Source organism: Trichoderma atroviride, chromosome 7 (genome assembly GCF_020647795.1).
Source record: "Trichoderma atroviride chromosome 7, complete sequence".
NCBI lineage: Eukaryota > Fungi > Ascomycota > Sordariomycetes > Hypocreales > Hypocreaceae > Trichoderma > Trichoderma atroviride.
The window spans coordinates 1,856,973-1,877,806 of NC_089406.1; the positions used below are offsets into that span (position 1 = coordinate 1,856,973).

General features: G+C 52.6%; 9 protein-coding genes and 1 non-coding gene across 10 annotated transcripts; 4 read left to right on the forward strand and 6 right to left on the reverse strand.

Annotated features, from left to right (window-relative positions):
* Window positions 1-2,193: 2,193 nt before the first annotated feature.
* TrAtP1_012612 (uncharacterized protein) lies at window positions 2,194-4,095 on the reverse strand (the record flags this gene model as incomplete). The annotated part of the gene is made up of 4 exons (XM_014088398.2): window positions 2,194-2,324; window positions 2,397-2,544; window positions 2,605-3,986; window positions 4,047-4,095. 4 exons carry the CDS (start codon window positions 4,093-4,095, stop codon window positions 2,194-2,196), a joined length of 1,710 nt encoding a protein of 569 aa, XP_013943873.1.
* A 214-nt stretch (window positions 4,096-4,309) lies between these two features.
* On the reverse strand, window positions 4,310-4,681 carry TrAtP1_012613 (uncharacterized protein; the record flags this gene model as incomplete). The annotated part of the gene is made up of 1 exon (XM_066115601.1): window positions 4,310-4,681. One exon carries the CDS (start codon window positions 4,679-4,681, stop codon window positions 4,310-4,312), a length of 372 nt encoding a protein of 123 aa, XP_065971700.1.
* A 2,668-nt stretch (window positions 4,682-7,349) lies between these two features.
* On the forward strand, window positions 7,350-9,427 carry TrAtP1_012614 (uncharacterized protein; the record flags this gene model as incomplete). The annotated part of the gene is made up of 4 exons (XM_066115602.1): window positions 7,350-7,383; window positions 7,584-7,665; window positions 7,773-9,105; window positions 9,170-9,427. 4 exons carry the CDS (start codon window positions 7,350-7,352, stop codon window positions 9,425-9,427), a joined length of 1,707 nt encoding a protein of 568 aa, XP_065971701.1.
* Window positions 9,428-9,526: 99 nt separating this feature from the next.
* Window positions 9,527-10,847, forward strand: TrAtP1_012615 (uncharacterized protein; the record flags this gene model as incomplete). The annotated part of the gene is made up of 2 exons (XM_066115603.1): window positions 9,527-10,582; window positions 10,653-10,847. 2 exons carry the CDS (start codon window positions 9,527-9,529, stop codon window positions 10,845-10,847), a joined length of 1,251 nt encoding a protein of 416 aa, XP_065971702.1.
* Window positions 10,848-11,365: 518 nt separating this feature from the next.
* On the forward strand, window positions 11,366-11,521 carry TrAtP1_012616 (uncharacterized protein; the record flags this gene model as incomplete). Its single annotated transcript, XM_066115604.1, has 1 exon — window positions 11,366-11,521. The coding sequence occupies one exon, from the start codon at window positions 11,366-11,368 to the stop codon at window positions 11,519-11,521; it is 156 nt and encodes a 51-aa protein (XP_065971703.1).
* A 61-nt stretch (window positions 11,522-11,582) lies between these two features.
* Window positions 11,583-11,834, reverse strand: TrAtP1_012617 (uncharacterized protein; the record flags this gene model as incomplete). Its single annotated transcript, XM_066115605.1, has 1 exon — window positions 11,583-11,834. One exon carries the CDS (start codon window positions 11,832-11,834, stop codon window positions 11,583-11,585), a length of 252 nt encoding a protein of 83 aa, XP_065971704.1.
* Window positions 11,835-11,880: 46 nt separating this feature from the next.
* Window positions 11,881-12,147, reverse strand: TrAtP1_012618 (uncharacterized protein; the record flags this gene model as incomplete). Its single annotated transcript, XM_066115606.1, has 1 exon — window positions 11,881-12,147. One exon carries the CDS (start codon window positions 12,145-12,147, stop codon window positions 11,881-11,883), a length of 267 nt encoding a protein of 88 aa, XP_065971705.1.
* Window positions 12,148-12,474: 327 nt separating this feature from the next.
* Window positions 12,475-12,546, forward strand: TrAtP1_012619. The gene has a single exon. It is a non-coding gene; the product is annotated as a tRNA-Met (tRNA).
* Window positions 12,547-12,960: 414 nt separating this feature from the next.
* On the reverse strand, window positions 12,961-13,373 carry TrAtP1_012620 (uncharacterized protein; the record flags this gene model as incomplete). Its single annotated transcript, XM_066115607.1, has 2 exons — window positions 12,961-13,190; window positions 13,256-13,373. 2 exons carry the CDS (start codon window positions 13,371-13,373, stop codon window positions 12,961-12,963), a joined length of 348 nt encoding a protein of 115 aa, XP_065971706.1.
* Window positions 13,374-15,759: 2,386 nt separating this feature from the next.
* On the reverse strand, window positions 15,760-16,392 carry TrAtP1_012621 (uncharacterized protein; the record flags this gene model as incomplete). Its single annotated transcript, XM_014088403.2, has 2 exons — window positions 15,760-16,053; window positions 16,129-16,392. 2 exons carry the CDS (start codon window positions 16,390-16,392, stop codon window positions 15,760-15,762), a joined length of 558 nt encoding a protein of 185 aa, XP_013943878.1.
* Between the last annotated feature and the right edge of the window lie 4,442 nt (window positions 16,393-20,834).

Below are 20,834 nucleotides of genomic sequence, written 5' to 3' on the forward strand. Positions count from 1 at the left end.
TTATTCTCGAGAAGCAGGAGAATCTCGGCACTGGCATCGACGACCCCCGGTCCTTGTCCAGCTGAAGATGCCTCCCTCGGCCGGCACCAGTGGCCACACGCCATCTACCCATCATTACAGTAGTAGTAGTAGCAGGCATCATCCAAAGACGAACAAACACGCAGCTCGCACAGCCACTTCACTCCCCTACTGTACGTGACATCTACACTGTATGAGAGGTAGTTAGCGCGTGTCACCCGTCCTCGTACATTCACATCCCCATCAAAGTCTGCATATATCTCGATATTACTACTATAGTAACTACTAATCACTCAGCCCTTCAACGACTAGCAACCCAAAGGATTTGCCTAGTAACGGGGAAGCACATCCGCTCAAGACGAAATGCAGCAATAGTCCACCCGGCTTCTCCTCCGAGCTCCATCCGATTGGACGCCTCTCCAGAAGTCTCCAGAAGCCATCGCCCATTCGATAGCTTATACTACGTAGTATAGCCACGGTCATCTCCACTTGTATGCATCTCCTATATGCCCTCGCATGGTGCGTCCGCAGTATAACGCCAATCGCGGCTTGAGTATGCTAGTATCCTCCTCCAGGGCCGCTGCCAGCCGGTTTTATATACAAGTTAGACAGTCTATATGCATGCACGTTGCCTCAGCTAGCCACGTCGAACCCTGCTGTCAAATCCCTCGACTACTATACAGTAGTACATGGATGTACAAGTAGTATCTCAGCCTGACGACTTAAAAAGTCGCCAATGGCAGACCAACGCCAGGATTCTGCAAGGGACACATCACCAGCTGGTTAACTAAAGGGTCCAGACGTTTCTAGCCAGCTTCCTTTCACACCGCAATATCTCGTTTACAACGGCGGTTAAGCTGTATTATCATACCTATATAGCAGATTAAGCTACTAGTATACAAATCGTGGCAATTTTTTCTCTCTTCTTCAAATTCCAAATGCCACGTTCTTCCACCGCCCCCTTGTGTATCAAATCACTGTCCCATTTCAAACCAGCCGGGTGTGGGCGCACAGCAAAGCTCCCAATCGAGGCATCGCATCGCAACCAGGCGAGGGCAAAACAAGAATAGAAGAAGAAGAAGAAGAAGGAAACCGTGATAATAAAAATGGTAAGTTAAATGTTAAAGAGGTGGCTTTGAGCTGGTTATGGTCTGTGCAGGACTAGCCGTAGGCCAAATAACAGGGCAATTTTCTCGTCACTCGACTTTGTCCCAGAGATGTCCGATGGTATATGTAGGTATATCCGTAGGCAACAAAGGGGTCCAGCTGAATTACGTAGATTGCGTAGAAGATAAGAAAGCGAGATCGAAAATCCAGTAGTCTTCTTGTTTTTTAATCTTCGTTTTTTGTTTTTCTCTTTTCTTAGTTTTCTCTTTTCTTGCTCATATCTTTCAGAAATTGGTTGATTGCGGAAAAGACACTCGCGTTTGTGACACAAGTGGCCATAATCAAGTAGTGAAACCAACACAAGCCTCGGCGTCATGTTCCGCAAAGGAGAATGCCTTCATGGTAGGAATGCAGAGCAGAAAAGTACGTCAATCTCGCAATAACAGATCAGAGATCCATGATGAGCAAAGCGTCGACATGTCAAAGCGAGTCCAAAAGTCACGGCTCTGCAAGTTTCTGGTTCCGTTTGCAACCACAGACTCAAAGCAATGCATTCTGTCACTTAGTTCTGTCAACCTGGCGTCCTTTTTTCCTGGAACACTGACCTCAGGACCATATATGAACAGAGGCGATACGGCAGTCAGGAACATAGTAAGCGGGCATGGGCACTGCTAGCGCGCAAGTAGAATACCAGGTCTCCTCCCACCGGAAGTCACCGGGCTAAGAGAAAAAGGGGGTTGTACGTTGTCATATCAGCCGGGCCGTAGAATCGAAAAAAGAAGAAAATCAGCAATCCTTGAGAAGAAGGAAAGAAAGAGATTTGGGTGAGGGGTATATAAATGGTGAGTACAACGTGGACTCCATAAGAATAGTGTCATATAGTCGTGGGCTTTTTTTGTGAGTTAAGTTTAGTCGGGAGGGATTTTTTTTGTTTTCTTGGTGGTGGCGCTGGTTTTCAAGTCAAGGCATCTTCAAGGGGGCGCTCAGTCTGCGAATTTATTAGGCCAGCGCCCAGTGTCAAGGTCACACCCAGTCACGAAGCACGCGGCTGCTCGCAATCAACCAGTATTACTGGGCTCCAGGAGGGAGAGCACCGGCAGGAGGGCCCCCGGAGGGAGGAGTTCCTTGTCCTCCCTGTTGTTGCTGCTGGTACATCAGTGATTGGTACCAGAGAGCGACGTAGTTTTGATAACCGCCATCTATCAGCGTTGGTCAGTACGGGCCAGTAGGGGCAAGAGCTATGAGCTTCAGCGTCAGATGAAGTAACTCACATTGAGCATATGGATCTGTGCCATCGCTTGAAGAAGTCTGAGGAGGCTGGTTAGTAGAGGAATCAGGGCCTTGGTGGGTATAGCTTGGCCGGTCATCTTGAGGCCCACGGCCACGGCCGCCACCACCACCACCGCTACTCTTCTGTCGCTACCTGTACGTTAGCCTAACATTCATCAAATAGCCTATACAACAGCATTATCAACGTACCACCGCATCTACTTTTTCGTCGATTGCTAGCTTGGCCTGGGCGATGCTTTCCCGTGTCCCAACGAGTGCAATCTCTCGTTGAACTTCACCAGGGCCTGATGATTGCGCTACATTGATCTTACAGCCCGTGACGTTTTGCATCTCTCGAATGGTTTCGCCTCCTTTGCCGATAATCATACCTACTGCATCAGATGGAACATATATCGCATCAGTGATCTTGTCAGCAGCGCCACCGCCGCCGCTGCCGCCGCCACCGCCGCCTCCAGTGTAGTCTCTTGGAGGTCCATCGTTGCGAGAAGCACCAGCAGGCTTCTTGGTACCAGAGGCCGGGCCATCGCCTCGGCTGTCGCTATCGACAATCTCCATGATGAAATCCTTGGCCCGGGCAGCAGCTTCACGGCTACCAATGAGGTTAACGGGTCGTAGGCCGTTGACACTCTTTGATTCACCAACAATGTTGATGTGACAGCCAGATCGCTCCTGCAGGTCGCGGATAGTCTCGCCTCCTCGGCCGATGATGAGGCCAACAGTACGATCGGGGACCATGATTTGCATATGGTCTTCGCCATCTCGTAAAGCTGCTGCCCCCCCTCTGGCGGGATCGCGAGGCTTTTCTTGGGCGCGGTTGAGGGCTCCCATTCCGCTGTCTTCAATGATGCGATTGACGGCCGTCTTAACTTCAGCGCGACGAGCGCGCGGGCCAGTGATCTTGCACTGTCTGAATGGGCCGCCATCAGTAGCTGCCAGGAACTGCACGCGACAATTGGTGTCGGCCTCAATCCTTCGCAGATTCTCACCCTGGCGGCCAATAATCAAGCCAACCAAGCTGGACTCGATCTGGATAGTCTCAGAGTTGTCGTCGCCTCCTCTCAGAGGAGATCTTTCGCGGCCGCTGCCACTACGAGGCGAAAAGGTGCGGCCACGTGATGGGGGCGAATAAGAACGATCGCGGCCATACTCTCGACCCTGTCCTCCGCGGCGATCATCGCGATATGAGCTGCCGTTATTGTGGTATTCGTTGCCGCCTCGCGGAGGAGATCGCGACCTGGATCGACGGTAGGGTCGATCCGAGTTTCGAGAGTCTGAGCCGTAGACAAGCGGGCGGTCGTAGGGTGTGATGCCCTTCTCGGTCGCAAAGGCTCGCGCTTTCGAGATGATGTCGTCAAAGTTCATAGTTCCCGAGTTGACAGGTCGGAGGGCGCTCAGGTCGACATTGCCGCTAGACGCCGGAGCAGGCAGTGCAGAGCTACCGGGGAAGCTCGCGACACCTGGTGGCGGAGGTTGATACGATGCCGGCGGCGCACCAGCAGGCGGCGCTGGATATGCGCCGGTTGCTGCCGGAGGTGTCTGGTTGGAGGTCGACGATGGTGGCCTCTGGGAAGCTGATGAGTACTATTAGTCTATGGTCCAGTCTCTATAACAGAACTATTCAAGTGTCTCACCAAGCGCGGCCAGAATGCTCTGGATATCGGGGCGGGCAGATTCAGCCATGGTGGCGGATTAATGGGGTACAGCAGATGTTTGAGTTTTTGAGGTCGAAATAACGTTGTTTTAATACGTCACAATGCGATCGAGTAGTGGGCAGCTAGGATCGGTCAATGGCAGACTTGAGAGCCAGAGCGAGCGAGCGATCGACAGTACGGCAATAGCAGCAGCAGCTCGCGAAGTGGTAGGTACTAGATAGTATTTGACCAACACAGCACAATCAACGTTCACAGGTTGGGCTCGCGCGCGCAAATATTGTAATCAGAGATGTATAGCCACTGGCGATCGGGTTGTATTCATATAGATTTAGATCGCTGGACACAATGCGACTTGCGAAAAGTAGGCCAACTTGGGCACTATTGGTGGGAATTGAAGAGAGAATGAAGGTGCAGCCTAGAACGGGCGCAAAAGTAGAGAGGAAGCCGCTGAACGGTCGCAGCGCTGTTCCGGGGGGAGTCGCCTCACTCGGGATCAAGGCAAGACAGTAGGCGCCCCGTCTTTGAGGCCGTAAATGTCGGTTGCCTTTGGGCGAGAAGATGGTGAAAGGTCTGGCAATGGCCGTGATATTGAAGCAATTTTTCGTGTAGTTCATGGCGACCGGATTAACGATGCGCCGGAGACCTTGGGGTTGCGCCGCCAGGATTGCGCCAATCCCGGCAGGCCTGAAGCGCTGCCAGAAGCTGTGCGACTAGCCCTGTGCTAACGGATTAAAGGTGCTGCAGATGATATTACAGACAGGCTCCAGCTACCGCTTTGGTACGCAGTGCTCCGTCTGGGATACCACCCTGGCATTATCCGTAATTGACTAGGCCTGTGGATCACCGAGTGGCATTGAAGACTCGCGGCAAGCGACCAAAGTTAATCTCGTGATCCATGGAGCGCAATACTATACGAAATGCACGTAGTATTTACTACCAGTAATACTATAAAATTGCTAGGCAAATGCAGTTTAGACACCCTGTTCAGTTGTAGAAGAGCAGGCGGTATCAGCTTGCTGGTTGTGCGATGAGACCGGGAGATTCATAACTATCCCAGTCGGAGCCAAGCTTGCTCTATGTCACCTAACCTGCAACCCATGAGTTTATTGTTCAAGACGCTCAAGACGGTTTCATAGCCAGGTGCCGTGCAATACACTTGTCCTTTCGAGGTACCTGCTGTGCCTCTCTATCTCTATAGTCCTCCGAGGTGGATATCAAACAAGTCCCTTGCAGTAGTTTAAACGAGCTCTTTGCGATGCGATGCGATGCGATGCGATGATGCCCCAGACTCGGACCACAAACCGCGGCAATCGCGAACCCCGACCGCTCAGTCAGGCAATGAAGCACAGCAAACTCCAAGGGACAAAGATGAGCGAGTCACATGCGCCACCAGGGGCCCTCGATTGAGACAAGCTGCGGAACTGCGTACTCGTATCGTGTGCGTATAGCTTGCTCTGGTACTGGCACTGGAAATGGAACTGAACTGGCACTGCCACCGAAACGTACCTCGACTAAATAATTAGCGCGCCTCTTGCTCGGTGCGTACGTACGATGAGAAAGAAAAAATCCTTCCATTCGGGGCTCAAAGGTTTCCCGGACCGCAGTGATTACGCGCCTTGGCTCGGTAGCCACGGAATCTGCCCTGGCGTCAGATCAGCTAACAGTGCGCCGGGTCGCTGTTTTGCGCGCAGCCCGTCGTCCCATCAAACGTTAAATACCGGAGGTGGCCTTTGGTCAAGAACGGTGCATCGCCTCCATTGGATGTGTCGTACTTGTAGGATATGCTTATGCTTTCCACATGCTTTATGCTTTACGCTTTACACTCGTTGACCCTGAGACAATGCCTTTGAGCGGGACTAGCTTTTGACTTGTTGTGAACATAATTTACGAGAACAACACCCTTTTTGCAAACAGCATCGCCTTCATACCTCGCCACTGATCGTGCCATCGCGGCTTTTCACCCTCTGCGACAGTCCGAGCTTTTCAACGACAGCACTACCAGCTCCAGCACAATGTGTACACGCAGCATCATCGAATATCGGTGCAAGCACCAAGTCTCCCGAGGCAATACACGATGCTATCGCGAGGACTGCACGGGCCCGAAAGAAGAGATCGCATATGACACCGAGGACTGCCCCCAATGCGAAGGCAACAGCCGAGTCCACTCTGCTCGATGGTGCCCCATGGGCTGCGCATGCAAATGCGTCGTCATGTAGAGGCCATCGCCACAGACGGAGCAAGAGACATAACGTACCCTATTTAAGCCGCTGAGCGTTGTTTGCGAGCAGTCGATATCCGGAGCAGCCTCAACACGGCGAACTCGGATATGCAAAGCGACGCGTGTACCTACCCCAACCACACCAGCGGATTGATCAATTCATTTACCACCGGCAATTTTTCCATCATGCCAAAAACAACCCTCACCCTCAAAAAGCGACATCGGCGCTGTCCGCGCGAATTCCTCATCATTCCATCGCTTTGGATATACCATATGCCGAATCTTTCGTGGATTACTCGAGACGTTGGATTGGAAAGACAGACAGTGGTGCTATAGATGCGCGAACGATGGAATGACGATATGACAATGAAAAGCGAAAGTCTGGCTGCATATATAGAAGGGAGTTGGAGGGGACGATGGCAGCACTGGAGAAGAGCGTTCTTTTTTTTCTTTCACATCATGATACCTCCATTAGTTATGAGAGCTGGCGCACACAATATATTTCGCTACATGAATTTCTTTGTGCCCGTAGTAGTGTCTGCTTAGTAAAGCCTCGATGAGCTCCATGGCCTGCCCGTTTCGGCTCCATCTCACGCATCACCGCCTCTTAATCTCATGCCGCTGCGACTCAGCTCTCTGGTGCGACAATCTCCAATCTCCAGCACCTCGAGCAGTCTTTCCCAGGGCTCGGGGTCTCGCTGATCGCTAATCCGCGGCCCCCACCTGGGGAAAGCTACAGGAATGCTCCCGGCTAAAGAAGCGCTGCAACTGGCCTTTGCTGCGCTCTTCTCGCGAATCAATAGCGGCGCTGCTCCACAGCCACTGGGAGACACGTGGAATGACACCGGCAGGCGCTAAAGACCGCACTGCTGCAGGGCCTACAGGGGAGCTCCGCCTGGCCAATCCAGCCGCTCCCACCGCCGACTAAGGTTCCCCAGCGTAGCATCCGCAACGACTCCAGGCGGCCCTCTTCCCTCGCTTCTAAGCCCATCGTCATTCGCTCCCAGGAAAGCTTCGACGTGCCTCGCTCTATCCCTGAGCTGCTTTTATGTCTTTGTTTCGCCATGGCTAAGAAGGCGCGTCAAAGGATCAGCTACGGTGAGACCCCCGCGACTCCGTGCTCTGGCGGCATTTGTCACTGCTCGACTGCTTTGCACCTGCATGTCGTGAGCCCACCCCGCACGCGACAGACGGCCCATGGCATATCGCACGACGAACCGACAGCTCTGTAGACTGGGCCTGGACAAATCAACTTTGAGGAAGATGTTGGCTTATAGTTGCTGATATTGTCCTACCAGTTCTCGAAAATGCCAAGTCCTCGGCAGGCGGACATCGCCTTGGTGTCAATGGCCTCGCCGTCGATCCGGACAACGCCATCCTGTAAGCGGTTCTCAACTTGGATACTCTGCGCTGCTTGCACAGGGTGTGCGCCCAAGACAATAAAAAAAAAAAAGGCTCGCTAATATATGGATTCTCTTTTTCTTTAGCTATTCCGGCGGTCGCGATGGCATGATTTGCGCCTGGGATCTGAACCTTGACCTGCATCGCCGAGCCGACGTCACCGACGATGCGTCCGCGAAGCCACCCAAATCGACCACCACATTCCGAGCACAGACGCAGGCGCATATGCACTGGATCAACGACATCACTCTAGCGCAGCAGAACACCGCATTAGTCTCGGCATCTTCCGACCTCACCGTCAAAGTCTGGCGGCCACACTCTCAGGAAGGCGGCAACCGCGCCCTCAAGATTGGAGAGCATGCCGACTATATCAAATGCGTCGCAACGCCCCCGAGAGATGTGAATGCCAACTGGGTTGCCTCGGCCGGCCTCGACCGCAAGATTTGTCTCTGGGATCTCAACGGCGCGGGCCAGACACTCGAGGTTACAAAGGGTGAAGAGACCACGGAGAAGGGATCCGTCTACGCTCTCGCAGTGGGCCGCAACCTCATTGCCAGTGGCGGACCCGAGAAGACGGTCAAGCTCTATGATCCGCGCTCCGGCTCCAAGGTCTCCAACCTCGTCGGCCATGTAGATAATATCCGCGCCATCCTGATTGACGATGTGGGCGATACCATCTTGAGCGCCAGTGCCGACAAGACGATCAAGATGTGGAGCGTCAGAGGTGGTCGTTGCGTGTATACATTTACCATGCACGATGAGAGTATCTGGTCGCTATATTCAGACGACCCTCGCCTCGGTACATTTTATAGCAGCGACAGATCGGGCCTCGTTGCCAAGACCGACGTGCGAGGCAGCTTAGAGGACATTGATGACGGACTTAGTCTCGCTATTGCAAAGGAGCATTTTGGAGTCTCCAAGGTCGTGGCCACGGGCGGTTACATCTGGACAGCCACCGACCGATCATCAATCAACCGCTGGGAAGACGTGGACACGAGTGCAGACCTGCCACTCCCCGAGACGTACCGCCGTCAGCGCGCATTGTCAGCGGCCTCAAACAAAACACGGCAATCGGCAGCAGCGTCAATAGCAGCAGTAACAGCACCTCAACCGCAAACAAACGGATCAGCCAAGAAAGAAATCCCCGCCGAGTCGATTTTGCGAGTATCTAATACAGCTACTTTCCCATTGCGCGCGCCCTTGGACTCCGAACCGAATCCTGTCAATGATGGTTTATCAAGAAAAGGATCAGAAGTCGCTGTGGAGCAGCCAGAGCCGGAAATTAAAGCCATCTACAATTTGCCTATAGAAACGATTGAAGGCCAATTTGGTCTTGTGAAGCACAAGCTACTCAACGATAGAAGGAGAGTCTTGACTTCAGATACCGCCGGCGACATATTGCTATGGGATCTCATCAAGGTACGTCCATCCTGCAGTCTCTCTTTTCTTCTCCTTGTTATGTTGAATGCTTACACATGATTAGTGTAAACCAGTCAAAAGTTTCGGGAAAAAACACCTGGAGGACGTTGAGAGACAGATCAATACGAGAGAAGCGGTTGCGCCGTGGTGCTCGGTTGACTTGAGCTCCGGCAACCTCACAGTTGTGCTAGAGCCGTTCAACTGCTTCGATGCCGAGGTATACGCCGATGAGCTGGAACTGGATGAGCCCATTGAGTTTAGAGATGACCAGAGAGGTAAGTTTGAAGTCTCATCCTCGCTTTCTCTCACTGCAATAATCTAATATTCTTCCTCAGTCAGCCTTGGAAAATGGATTCTGCGGTATCTATTCGCCAACCTCATCGATGAAGAGATTCGACGTGACGAGCTACATCGGCAAAAGATGAATGAAGGTGTGGAGAAGAGACAACCTACTACCCGAGCCGATGCGCCATCATCAATTATTATACCCTCGCCTGGTCTGTCCATGAGAGATTCATCAGATCAACTCCTCACTCCGCGCGCCAGCCTTCCTCATCTCAGTGTGACCACTCCTGGCCTCGCGATCGGATTGGCGTCTCCAGGTGCTGTCATGACTCTTCAGGGCGTACCAGAAGAGGCTGTAGCAAGCCCCCTGGAGAAGGCAGGGTCTCGCCCATCTGCCGAAAATGACTATTTTACTGCGGGTATTACGCCAGCGGGCGGTGCAGCAGCAGCAGCCCCTGCGGCCGCGGCAGAGACGTCCGAACCCAAGACATCCACGGATAACGGCAATGAAAAAGGCAAGGAAAAGGACAAGGCCGAAAGTAGCAAATCTCCATTCAGCAGAAAATTCCGCATGTCTTTCAGCTCTAGAAAGCTTGGCCGCTCGTTGTCTCAGGCGACACAGGACAAGCCGGTCGTCGTCGATGACAAGGCTGAAGAATCCGAGTCTTCTTCCAACCATGACAAGGAAGTCGATGATAGCTTCTTTGGGGTTATCCAGAAGATTCGAAACGAGTACGATAAGCAGACTGCCGAATCACCCGATAAGCTGGTCGAAACTCGAGTAACACCGAGCCTACCATCCGATACTCCCGTTTTGAAACTGCCCCCTGGGACCAAGGTCATTATCCAGGAAGAGACATCGGGTGGCAGTGCAAACTTGTATCAAGGGACTGTGGAGCATGTCGGCCGAGATGCCGACATCATCGAGCAGAAGGCGCCCATGTGGCTCGGCGACGTGCTGCTGCTGAACCAGATTCCGATGAAGGACCCCATCAAGATATCATTTATCCTGAATCCCATGGACAATCTGCCTCCGATCGCCTCGGATGGAAACAGCCGACTGAACGCCAATCGCATGCTGCGGGTGAAGAAGATTCTGGCTTACATATCCGAGAGGATTGAGCCCGAGCAAGAGGAGGATCCTAATGCGCTCAAGCCTGAGGAGTATCTTGAGCTTTACTGTAATGACCAGGTAAGATGCCTCTACCGGCACTTTTATCTTGCTATGAACGTTTCAATATCTAACAAGCCTCTTCCTGCAGCTCCTTCATCCAACAATGAACCTTGCCACACTCCGAACCCATGTCTGGAAGGGCGGAAGCGACATCATGCTCTACTACAAAGCCAACGGCCGCAAGGAAATCCTGCCATTACGGCCTAGCTCCGATGCAGTGCCCGTAGAGGCAGCTCCCGTGCAAGCCACGGCAGAGCCGACTGAGGCTCCCAACGGTGTATAGGCGCATTGTCTTTCTTGGCTGATACCTTGTTCCTGCTTTTCAGGTTTCTAGTAGCGTGATGTTTCTTTCTGCTTCTTTCCCCCCCGCCTCTGTCCTTTGTCTGTGGTTTATATCCCTGCTCACGAGCAGTATATATATGTATCTGGCAATTCTTCCTGAATAATTTTTATTGCCGTATCTTTGTTGTCGTTATTGTACACAAAAGTATCCCATGGGATAGGGAGGGAGGATATACAGTATCGAAGCGCTGATCTATATTCATATAAAGAGCCCTCCTAATGTTTGCCTTTCCTGTTTATACAGCTATATTGATACATACATATCCTTTCGTCACAGCGTCTATATATAACCCTTTTCTCTTTTATACCTGTCCCTTTATGAGTCTGTCGCAAATGTCTTGAAGAAAGCCGTGAGGTCTGTTCTGTCATGATGGTATGCTATTCATCGTGTTAATGACCCACTGGTAGCTCCCGAGAAATATCGCCCCGCCAATCGATATCCACGTCACGCGCGGCGCAATGCCCGCAAAGAAGGGCCGGACGCCCTCGTCTCGCGCCATGCGCCGGAACACTTCGCCCACCGACACGCGCTCCTTGGACAGCATGACCCTCGTCTTGAGCACGTCAAGCGGCGTCGTCGACGCGGCGGCCACGCCTCCCGCCAAGCTCCCATAGAGGGCGCTCTCCCCGGCCGAGACGTCCCGCCCGTCGTTGCGGCGCCGGCGACCCCAAGCCTTCATGGCCTCCCACAGCGGAAACTGGATGACGGTGAAGGGCACCTCGCGGAAGACGGTGATGCCCCAGCCGCGGTACAGCTCGCGCCATACGGCGAAGAGCCCCCTCCCGTGGCCGAGTACCGGCTGAGGATGTGGCCTAGGGCCTTTGCGGAGGAGCCGCCGTGGTGGCCGGCCTGGGCGCGCTGCTTGACGACCTCGGTGGGCACGCGCACGGAGCAGGCGGCGATTTCGCCCAGGCTGGAGGCGCCCATGTGCGTGAGGATATCCGCCGGCACCCAGCCATCACTTGCGTCGTTGCTATTTCGTCGTATTCGTTTGCCGAGAAAGCTCTTTGTAGTTTCGTACGTGCAGAAGAAGAAGGCCGCGCCGGGGGCGGATCCGACGACGGCGGAGCCGATGCCGCGGTAGATGCCTGAGAAGCCGCCCGAGGGGAAGAAGCCGGCGGAGGATTGGAGCCTGGTCTTGAGGGTGTCGAGGGGGGAAGAGGGAGAGGTCGACGGTGGTTCCGGCGAGGGCGCCGGCGAGGAGGGCGGATTGGAAGGATGGTGAGGAGGAGGAAGACATTGCGAGGAGATGGAGAAGGAAGAAAGGTAATGATGAAAAAGAAGGGGAGGGCTGGAGAAGCCCAGCCTCTTTATTTGGAACAGTGGGAGGAGAGTAATATTTGTTTGTTCGGAGAGAGGTTGAAGCTATATAGTTCTGTATGTATGTATGAGTCCGATAAAGGTGGGTGGGTTTATCGATAACCGCTGAAAAGCGATCGGAGATGCGAGCACTTTATGTGGGGGTGGCGGATATTGAGCAAAGGCTTCGATTTCGTACCCTGGAGGAACTGACAAAAGGCGAGTGAGCAGCGACGAGGAGATCAAAGGTGGATTCAACAAAAAAGAAAGCAATTTGGCGCAGTGGAAGCGCGCCGGGCTCATAACCCGGAGGTCGCACGATCGAAACGTGCAATTGCTATTTGTCTTGGATTTTCCTTTTCGTTTTTTTTTTCTTTTTTGAACTTGTAGGCATTCCAACTTGTTTGGGCAAAATGACAGAGTGAATAAAAGGGCCGCAATATGGAAATGAGAAGACAGAAGCGATCTCATAAGCATAAGGGCTATCAAATTTAAATTGAATGTCTTCTTGTTGATTAACAACATGAAGCCAGGGGAGATTCATTGGCGTCTTGTGATGAATAGCATGGGATATTTATAGACACACTGGTGATGATTTCGCGGCAACAAAGCTCTTATACAGCCTTTACTCGGCCAGCCAATGACGATTTCAATATAAACAATCTCTGTCCTTGCCAGCAATTGTCATTCTCTATAACCACACCATACTAAATCATACCAGCACAAAAGAAAAAAACACCACTAGACTATATTTTTACATGGCATCTCTCATACTCGTCCCAGCTTTGCTCGTCTCCTCGGCAGACTTCTTCGTCCTCTCCTGCAACGCGGCAATCTGCTCCGACGAATGGCTATCCCTCGACGCGCGGTCCGCCTTGACGGCCTCTTCGCTGTCGGACGCGAGCTCGGGCTTCCAGTGGCCGGAGCCCTTTTTCTGCTTGGCGAGGGAGTCCTTTTTGTGGAGGTCGTAGTCGACGTTTGTTTCTTCATGGCTCTAATTAGCAAAAATCTAGTCTCCTTTTGGTATTTCCAGAGGAAATTGGACGTACGGGTTGATGATTCCTTGAGGCCCAGCCTCTTGGTAGCGGAAAAGGCAAAGCCGCGATGGCAAATGGCCGTTTGTCTCGCAGCGGCGACGGCACGGAGAGTCAAGTTTCGAGAATACATGTTGAAAAAAAGAAGGTTTGTGAATAATTGAAAGTTAAGGAGAAGATTCAATTGATGCTGTGAGTGAGTCGAGATAGAATAAGAGTCAAGGTAAGTCGATGTGTAAGATGTTAGGATTGATGAAAAGAAAAGAGGAAAGAGAAGAAGAGAAAAGAGAGGAGATTAAAATCCCCAAAGCTTAAAAAAAAGGAGCAAAGCAAGAGAGAACAAACCCAAACTTGCAAACGTCATGTCACTTCTCTCTCTCCACCTCACCGAAAAGGTACGGATTCGCGCTCATCGACACAGGTAGCTCGCAATCGAAAAGCCAAGCTTCTGGCTTGCACAGGGCCATAGCCGCGGCTTTGTGACGTCACCATTGCAACATGTTCTGACAAGCACAAGCATCTTACTCGTGATGATCAATGAAATGAAGTGATAAACACCTTTTTATGCTTAAAATTAATTGTGAAAGGAGGGATTTTAGTAGTTGATATCTTGAGATGCCGTTGTGTGTCGTGATCGATGGACTCTATATTCGTTCAACATGCCTTGGTATCCAAGTCAAGCTTCAAGCGTGGTGCTCTCCGCCACGATGCCAAAACGGGTAGGTAACTTTTGCTGCAAAAAAGGTACCCGCATACCATGTAAATTGAATTGATGCTATCAATGTTACCGATGCTACTGATGCTACTACTTTAAAGGTATTCAACAGTTGTATTAATTTGATCTTAGTATGCAGATTAGCTATGGTATTGAGTTACAGCTGGGGTGCCGGATAGCTTCCCCCTATCTAGAGGCAAACACTCATCACGTAGGCAATAAATAATTGTTTAAACATTCGTATATTCTCGTCCTGTAGGCTTTCAAGCCGCGGTATCTAAACCACACACATGCGCCATATAAAATTCCCCGGATAACGTCGATCCGCTGTTCCAACACCCCCAAAAATTCCCATGAAGATTTGCAACAACACCGAAAAGGGGCGACTCCAAATATAAATGGAAAAGCCCGAGAAAATCCCTTTGAAAAACCCGACCCGCAAAACCAGATCTCATTGTTCATATGTAGCTTTCCCTTCCTCCCAAAGCCCACTCCAATATGCTTCGCAAAATAGAAACAAAAAAATGAAAAACACACGAGATAATAATCAAACAGTTGTCTTTTTTTCTCAGACGGAGAGAGGGAATATCCAGTAACACAAGGGGCTCGCGTGTTCGTCAGAGCAGCGAAAAGAAGAACCAAACAGGACAGATCCACACGCTGTGTCTCCCAAAGGGGAGATATTGTAACAAGTTTCGAAAAAAAAGACGAGACAAAAAAACAAAAGAACAAGCCGCTTTCCCCGGTTCGATTTGCACACTGCGGCGCCGCAATCAACTCCCCCAAAGAAAATCGACTCAGACCAACTCCCCGATTGTTTCCCAGTAATAGTAATAAAAGGTTGTAAAAAAAAGCAAAAAGAACCGTTTCCAGTATAGTGATGCCGCAAACAAGAACCGCTCATCTTCCCAAGAACCCCGCCAGCCCAAGGTATTTCCCGTATGTGACTAGACAAGAACAGCCGCGCCGCTTCCAACACAATTTCATAAGATACTCGCTTCTATATCTTTCTTTTTTTGGTTGTCTTGATGACTTCGTAACCCGTATAACCGCAAGGCAGAAGGCATTTTATAGTGTTTTTAAGCAGGAAGGACAATGCACTTCCAGAGATGGTGAGACGCCGGATAGTCGTTATAAAAATGAGAAAATAAACCCCACAACTCCACTGTCGGTTACCGATGCAACACAATTATAGAGAAATGCAAGGAAATTGCCGTGATACAAGGAAGAAAAAAAAATCAAAAACGCCATGCGTTCCCAGCAGCCTCAAACTCAGCAAGGCGGCATTTTGCAAGAGAAGTAACAAAAACAGAAAAATGGTATCGATCTTTCTCAAGTCGCGCCGGTAATATCCTCGTAAGAAAATTCTGTCGAAACAAATCGGTGTATGGCAGATTAAAGGTGCTTATACAAAAGAATGGGTAGAGGTGTGATGATATGTTGAGAGGTGAGAAGGATGGTTTTGTGTTTTTTGTGGAGGTAGCCTATGACCAGTTGAAGGCGACTGCCAGCAACCGCAGGTCTATAGGAGAGAGAGAGAGAGGTAGAGAGAGTAGAAGAGAAGAGTCAACAGCCTCGAGGAACCCAGCCCACGAAAAAGGTGATATGTCACTTTGGTTTTTGAAAGTTTCGCTTGTGCCCGCCATGACAAAAGAAAAAGAGTGCCGTAAAACAAAGACGCAATCGTGTTTTTTTTCTTCAACGAACGCACAGCACGCGACAGCAAGTGCGAGGGAGTCGTCTTCACAATATCCGTGACAGCGTCTCCCCAACTAGGGAAGCGCAGACGACCCGCCAAGACACTCTACCATCGGCGAATGTTCTGCTGTAGGCGGCCAGGCGACAGTGACACAGGCGGGCTGGGCATGGAGATGCCGGTGGCGGGGTTGACAATGGGGATGGCATTGCGACCGCGCGCGGCAGAGGGCTGGTGCAGCTTGAAGCTCGAAGGCTGAGACTGGAAGCTGGGCGGGACAAAGGGCGGCGATGACGAGTTGAGCGAGAAGGCGGGGGCCACGGTCTGGGGCTGCTGCGTGGGCGAGGCTTCGGGCGAGTTGCTGGCGAGCGAGGAGCGCTCCGAGGCAGAGATGGAAACCAGCTGTTGGCGCGGCGAGTCAGAGAGGCTGCGCAGAGACGAGGGGGACGAGGCCCCCGATCTTGAAGGGCTACTCACGTCGCTGTCAGTCAGCAGGCCGGGGCAGAACTCGAGGTCGTCCTCGAGATCGAAAGACCGGCCGGCCTCGAAGCGGGTGCGAAAGGCGGACAGGGCGGCCGTCTCGTTGAGCTCCTTCATGCTGCGCACGCCGCGGAACTGGCGCTGCGAGTTCTGCGAGACGGTCAGGCGGGGGGTTCTGCGGTTGCGGCCGCCGCTGTGGTGGTTGTGCGAGACAGCGGCGACGTGCGCAGCATGCGCGTTGTATCCGTAGTATGAAGACATGGTTCGGTCTGGGAGTCTATGTTATGAGTCGGAGTGGTGGTCCAGCGTGAGAGGTGGACAAGCCCGGGTTGTGGACGTTTGGTTGCTTGGTGCAAAAATGTTGTGTGTGGAATTGAAGCCTAGGCGCTAAGCGGTAGGGCAGCAACGATTTGGTAGTTGACGGTGCAGAGTCTCGAGTCTGGCTTGAGCAGCAGAAGAAGCGGATTGATTGAATTAGACAGTTACGACAAATCGGGACGATGAAGAAAAAGTCGTTGCTGCAAAGTGCCGGCGTGGGTTTGTGTATGTATCTAATTTTGGAGAGCAAGAAAATGTGTGAAGAGAAGTTTAATGTGGTAGCAACAGCAACAGAGGTACTGCAGAGCGTTTGGGGGCGGGTGGTACAAATGGGTGGGAAGCAGGAAAAAGCAAAAGAGCAGAGGGAAGCAGGGCAGAAGCGCTCGGGGGGTTGCGGCGGGCAGCGGCCTTTTTGTTTGGTTGCGAAGCCCTTTGGGGGACCCTCTTCGCTGAAGGTCCCGGCGGCGCAGCCTGTCGAATGAGATTCCGGCGAGCCAGGATGCGCCGTCTTCGCCACCGGCTAGCGATTGGGCTGGCGTGCAGCAGCGCTGCTAGTGCTGGGTCGTACTAGCAGGTCGAGGGCTCCGTACCGGGACTAGGGGCCCCTTGGGGGGGTTCCAGGGCGTGTGCGTGGCTGCGTGCACAGTGGGGATTGCTGCAGAGCGCCACACGCGGTACTTTGCGCTACAGGGTAGCCGCCGCACGTACGGCGCCGATGGCGCACTGTGGCACCATCGATGAGACGCCAGCGGCAGCGCAGCAGCGGGCGAATGCCAGGGGCTGATTCGATGGAGCCGTGTCGTCAGGTGGCAAACCACACCGTGCATGCGCAACAATCCGCCCACTGCCTCTTCTCCAGCGCCGCGTCCGCCATACTGTGCTGATCTGCAAGCGGCCTAGCTACAGAGACAATCAATCGAGTTTCCATGCGATGAAGCCGGACGGACTCGGGCGCTCTCGCGCTCTACTCAGCAATCCTTTCCCCCCCAGATTTCTCTTCCCACGCACGCACGGACGCCCTGATGCACTGCATGCGCTGGCATATCTGGACATTTGATCCAATATTGCAACAAGCGCTGAGACATCGATGACTGCGTCACGCCCAAGCACGGCAAGCCGTCCAAGTGCTACAAAACAGCAACACCGGGAACAACACAACAACAAATACCTACACACAAACACAAACCGCGCGTATACCGGTAGACGCCCTGCACAGTGTCCGTGCTAGCAGCCTCTGCCCAGCACGAATGTCTCGCTCTGTACCGTGATCCCGATGCCCCCAAGTCCAGTACAGTATGCGCAAGTATGCCTCGGTGGTCCTAGACTTTTGCCCCTGCATCATTACCAACCGGGCGCCAGGCCTCCATCGCAAAAAGCCTCCACAGCGCCAAGTGCGCTGGCCGGTACCGAGAGGTCGCGTGGCGGGCTGCGTGGAAGCCAAGTCACTCATTGCTCTTCGCACCTACAAAACGTGAGATGCCCCAATTTGCTGGCATGGGCCCCAGATGGGGATAGACTTTGCCAACTTCACACGGTGGCAATGGGAGGACCAGCATCCCGTCCACGCTCACACGGTAGTGGCCCAGGGATCTTCCCACCATTTTCTGGAGAGATACGCCACTGTGCGCGCGAGCCTGCACTGTACGGCAGCAGTGCACAGTGGACGTGGCCATAACTGCCCAGCGCCCTTTGTTGTTGCGACGGGACCCTCTCCCCAACGCCCAGTGCGTGGTTTGCGTGGCTATCCCAGCCATTCCAGCTCGCCGACTCAAAGGGATGATCACTTGACTGCATCGTTTTCGTGCCTAGTGCGTCGTCGGTCCATGCGGACCTAACGCGATTTCCTGTCACCTCTGCTGACCAACATGGTGCGAATCCCGCAAGCGATGTGGTACGAGGGCGAAGACGAAGAGTGCTTCAGTACAGTATACAGTTAGAGGTTGCTAATTTGGATCGCCTCTTTCTGGCTCCTTCTGGCCAGGAACAGTAAGATGAGGGAAGATGAGAGAATTGCAATATTTGGGTCCAATAGCTCCGTACAGGAACACACTGCTATACATAGAAAGTACGCGGAGTTGGGTGCTGGTAGTGGCGGCGCTACAGGTACTCACCAATTGTGCCCGTAATAAAATAGCTGAATCAATTTGCCGCCCAGCTTTCCATCAGGCAGAAGAAGCATACATGCAGACATGGAGGATTTCTCTTCATGGGGGAATTTGCTTTAAAATTCGCAATAAGCATGGGCGGAAATTGGAACCTCGCTCTCGGGCTTGCTGCTGCGAGTAATTTCCAGTCCGGGTCCTGATGAAAGGCCATGTTTGCTTCCAATGACATCAGTTGAAATTTTAACGAGAAACAGAGAAGCGAGGTACTAGAGGCAATATCCTCTGTCAATGCGATGCCATCGGGATGAAGCTGCTTCATTTCGGCCCGCATCTGCATGTACGGCTGCTACCGACGTGCCGGGCTCCAAGTAGGCAATCCGGAGTCAGTCAGTATCAACTTGCTCCGGCCTTTGTTTTTCTTATTTTATGTTTATTTTTGTCTTTCTCTCAGCACCCGTACTTGGCTCTTGGGTTTGAAAGCGGAGAGAGCTGCCCTTGGTGCATCCTCGCCTTGTGCGTCGAGCGAGACATTGGGTGTTGTATAAGAGTACTAGTAGGTAAGTACATAGCATTACTATGGCTTTTGTATGATTTGAAGAAGTACTTATCTGCCATATAAATTCCCCAGTTCCAGTATATAATGTGTGCGTTGCATTTCTGACTGGCTGGACGAGACTCAAACCATCAAAATTGCACACCCCCAGACATCGACACAAGACGGGGAACGCTGCGAAGAAACGCATTCCGTTTCTCATTCTGCCTCCATAACTCGGCCTTGTACCTGCGCCAGTTTGCCGCCAGGCCCCAAGATGAAACCTCAAGCCAAGCCAAAACGCCCCTGGCAGGGAGTCGAGCCGCCCCTCTTTGGCTGGCCTGGCCCTTTTCTTCGGCAGAGCAGGCAGTCTACCTGTCCTGAACAGTTCTGCAGCCTATATTCTACAGTATTGACCTTGCCTGGCTCGCCTCTTCGGCATCGTAATTCAGCGTCTGCCTGCCAAGGCTGTTTTTGTTGTTTTCGCCACAGTTGCGGATTGACTTTCCCCCACAGCCACAGCTCGAAGCCATCTCTAGGTACCATCTCCATCCAAGGTACCATCTCTCGGACAGCGAGGCCGTCGTCGACCCTTTCGCGACAGATGGGCGAGATTCCACGGCCCGGCCACGCACCGGCTCCAACTCTTTTCAGCCAGCTGCACAGTAGCACTCATTTCCCACTCATTGCTGAATCCAGCACCGTCCCCCAAAGCCCACTCACACTCTACAAGCACACTTTCACTTGCTCGATGAACCCCAACCCTTCTCACCACTGCAAGTAATCCGCACAGGGGGGGAGAGCGAAAAAGGTGGCGGTCTCTAGTAAGCACGCCTTCGCGCACTGTGGCGTGGTGCGGTGGTTGGATGGGCGGCCAAAGTGGAATGACGATGCTAAAAGGGATGCGTCTGCTGTGTGCTGGACCAAGTTCTCATATCAAATGACAGGTTTGGGCCAACGCCACCGTCGGCAGCCAGCCGGATTCCTTGCCAATGGCGGCAGGGCATTGTCCAATCTGGTGATGGGCTTCTCTCCATGGTGTTGCAGATCCCACCCACGGGGCATTTTTATCGTTCAAGCATCTGCGCCTCCTCCATGATTCTGTGCAGCTTGGGGAAGCTCATTTCATGCGTTGGACAAGCAAGAACAGGGCAACGCAGATACCTACCTGCTTGCACACACATACACAGCATGAGCGGCTCAGACTGAGACCCTTTAGGGGGACCCTCCAAGAATATGATCAGCCCAATAGCACTACATGCTGGGTGGCAGACTGAACGCTGCCGAACGTGACGAAAAGCTTGGTTGGTCCAAGACAGTCTAAATTCGGGGTTTCACAGAGCTGCATTGGATCGATGCAGCTTGTAACACCGCGGCATCGATCTGCAAAGAGCTGCTTCGCCTCCCCCATGGCTGGCTGCCGGTGGTGGTCGATGCCGCTGCAGCGAGGCTTGGTTCATCTGGCCCAATCTAATCTGTCTGGTGTGGCCATCAGTGCCCATCCCAGGCTTATAATTGCAATTGCCGGGCGTTTGTGGCATTGCAGCGCCCCGAGAGCTATTCTTGCTTCCTCTGCCGTCAGGATCATGCCAGGCTTCTTCCTGTCTGATGATATCTTCAGGAGGATGCCGTCATCGCTGCTACCCAATCGCTTCTCGGTGGGCTGCTTCAGCAAAGCTGGAACATGCTCGCAGTAGCTTTGAGCGTGTTGCCCGCCTGAGTAACGCCATAGCCGCCGGTTTTGCATC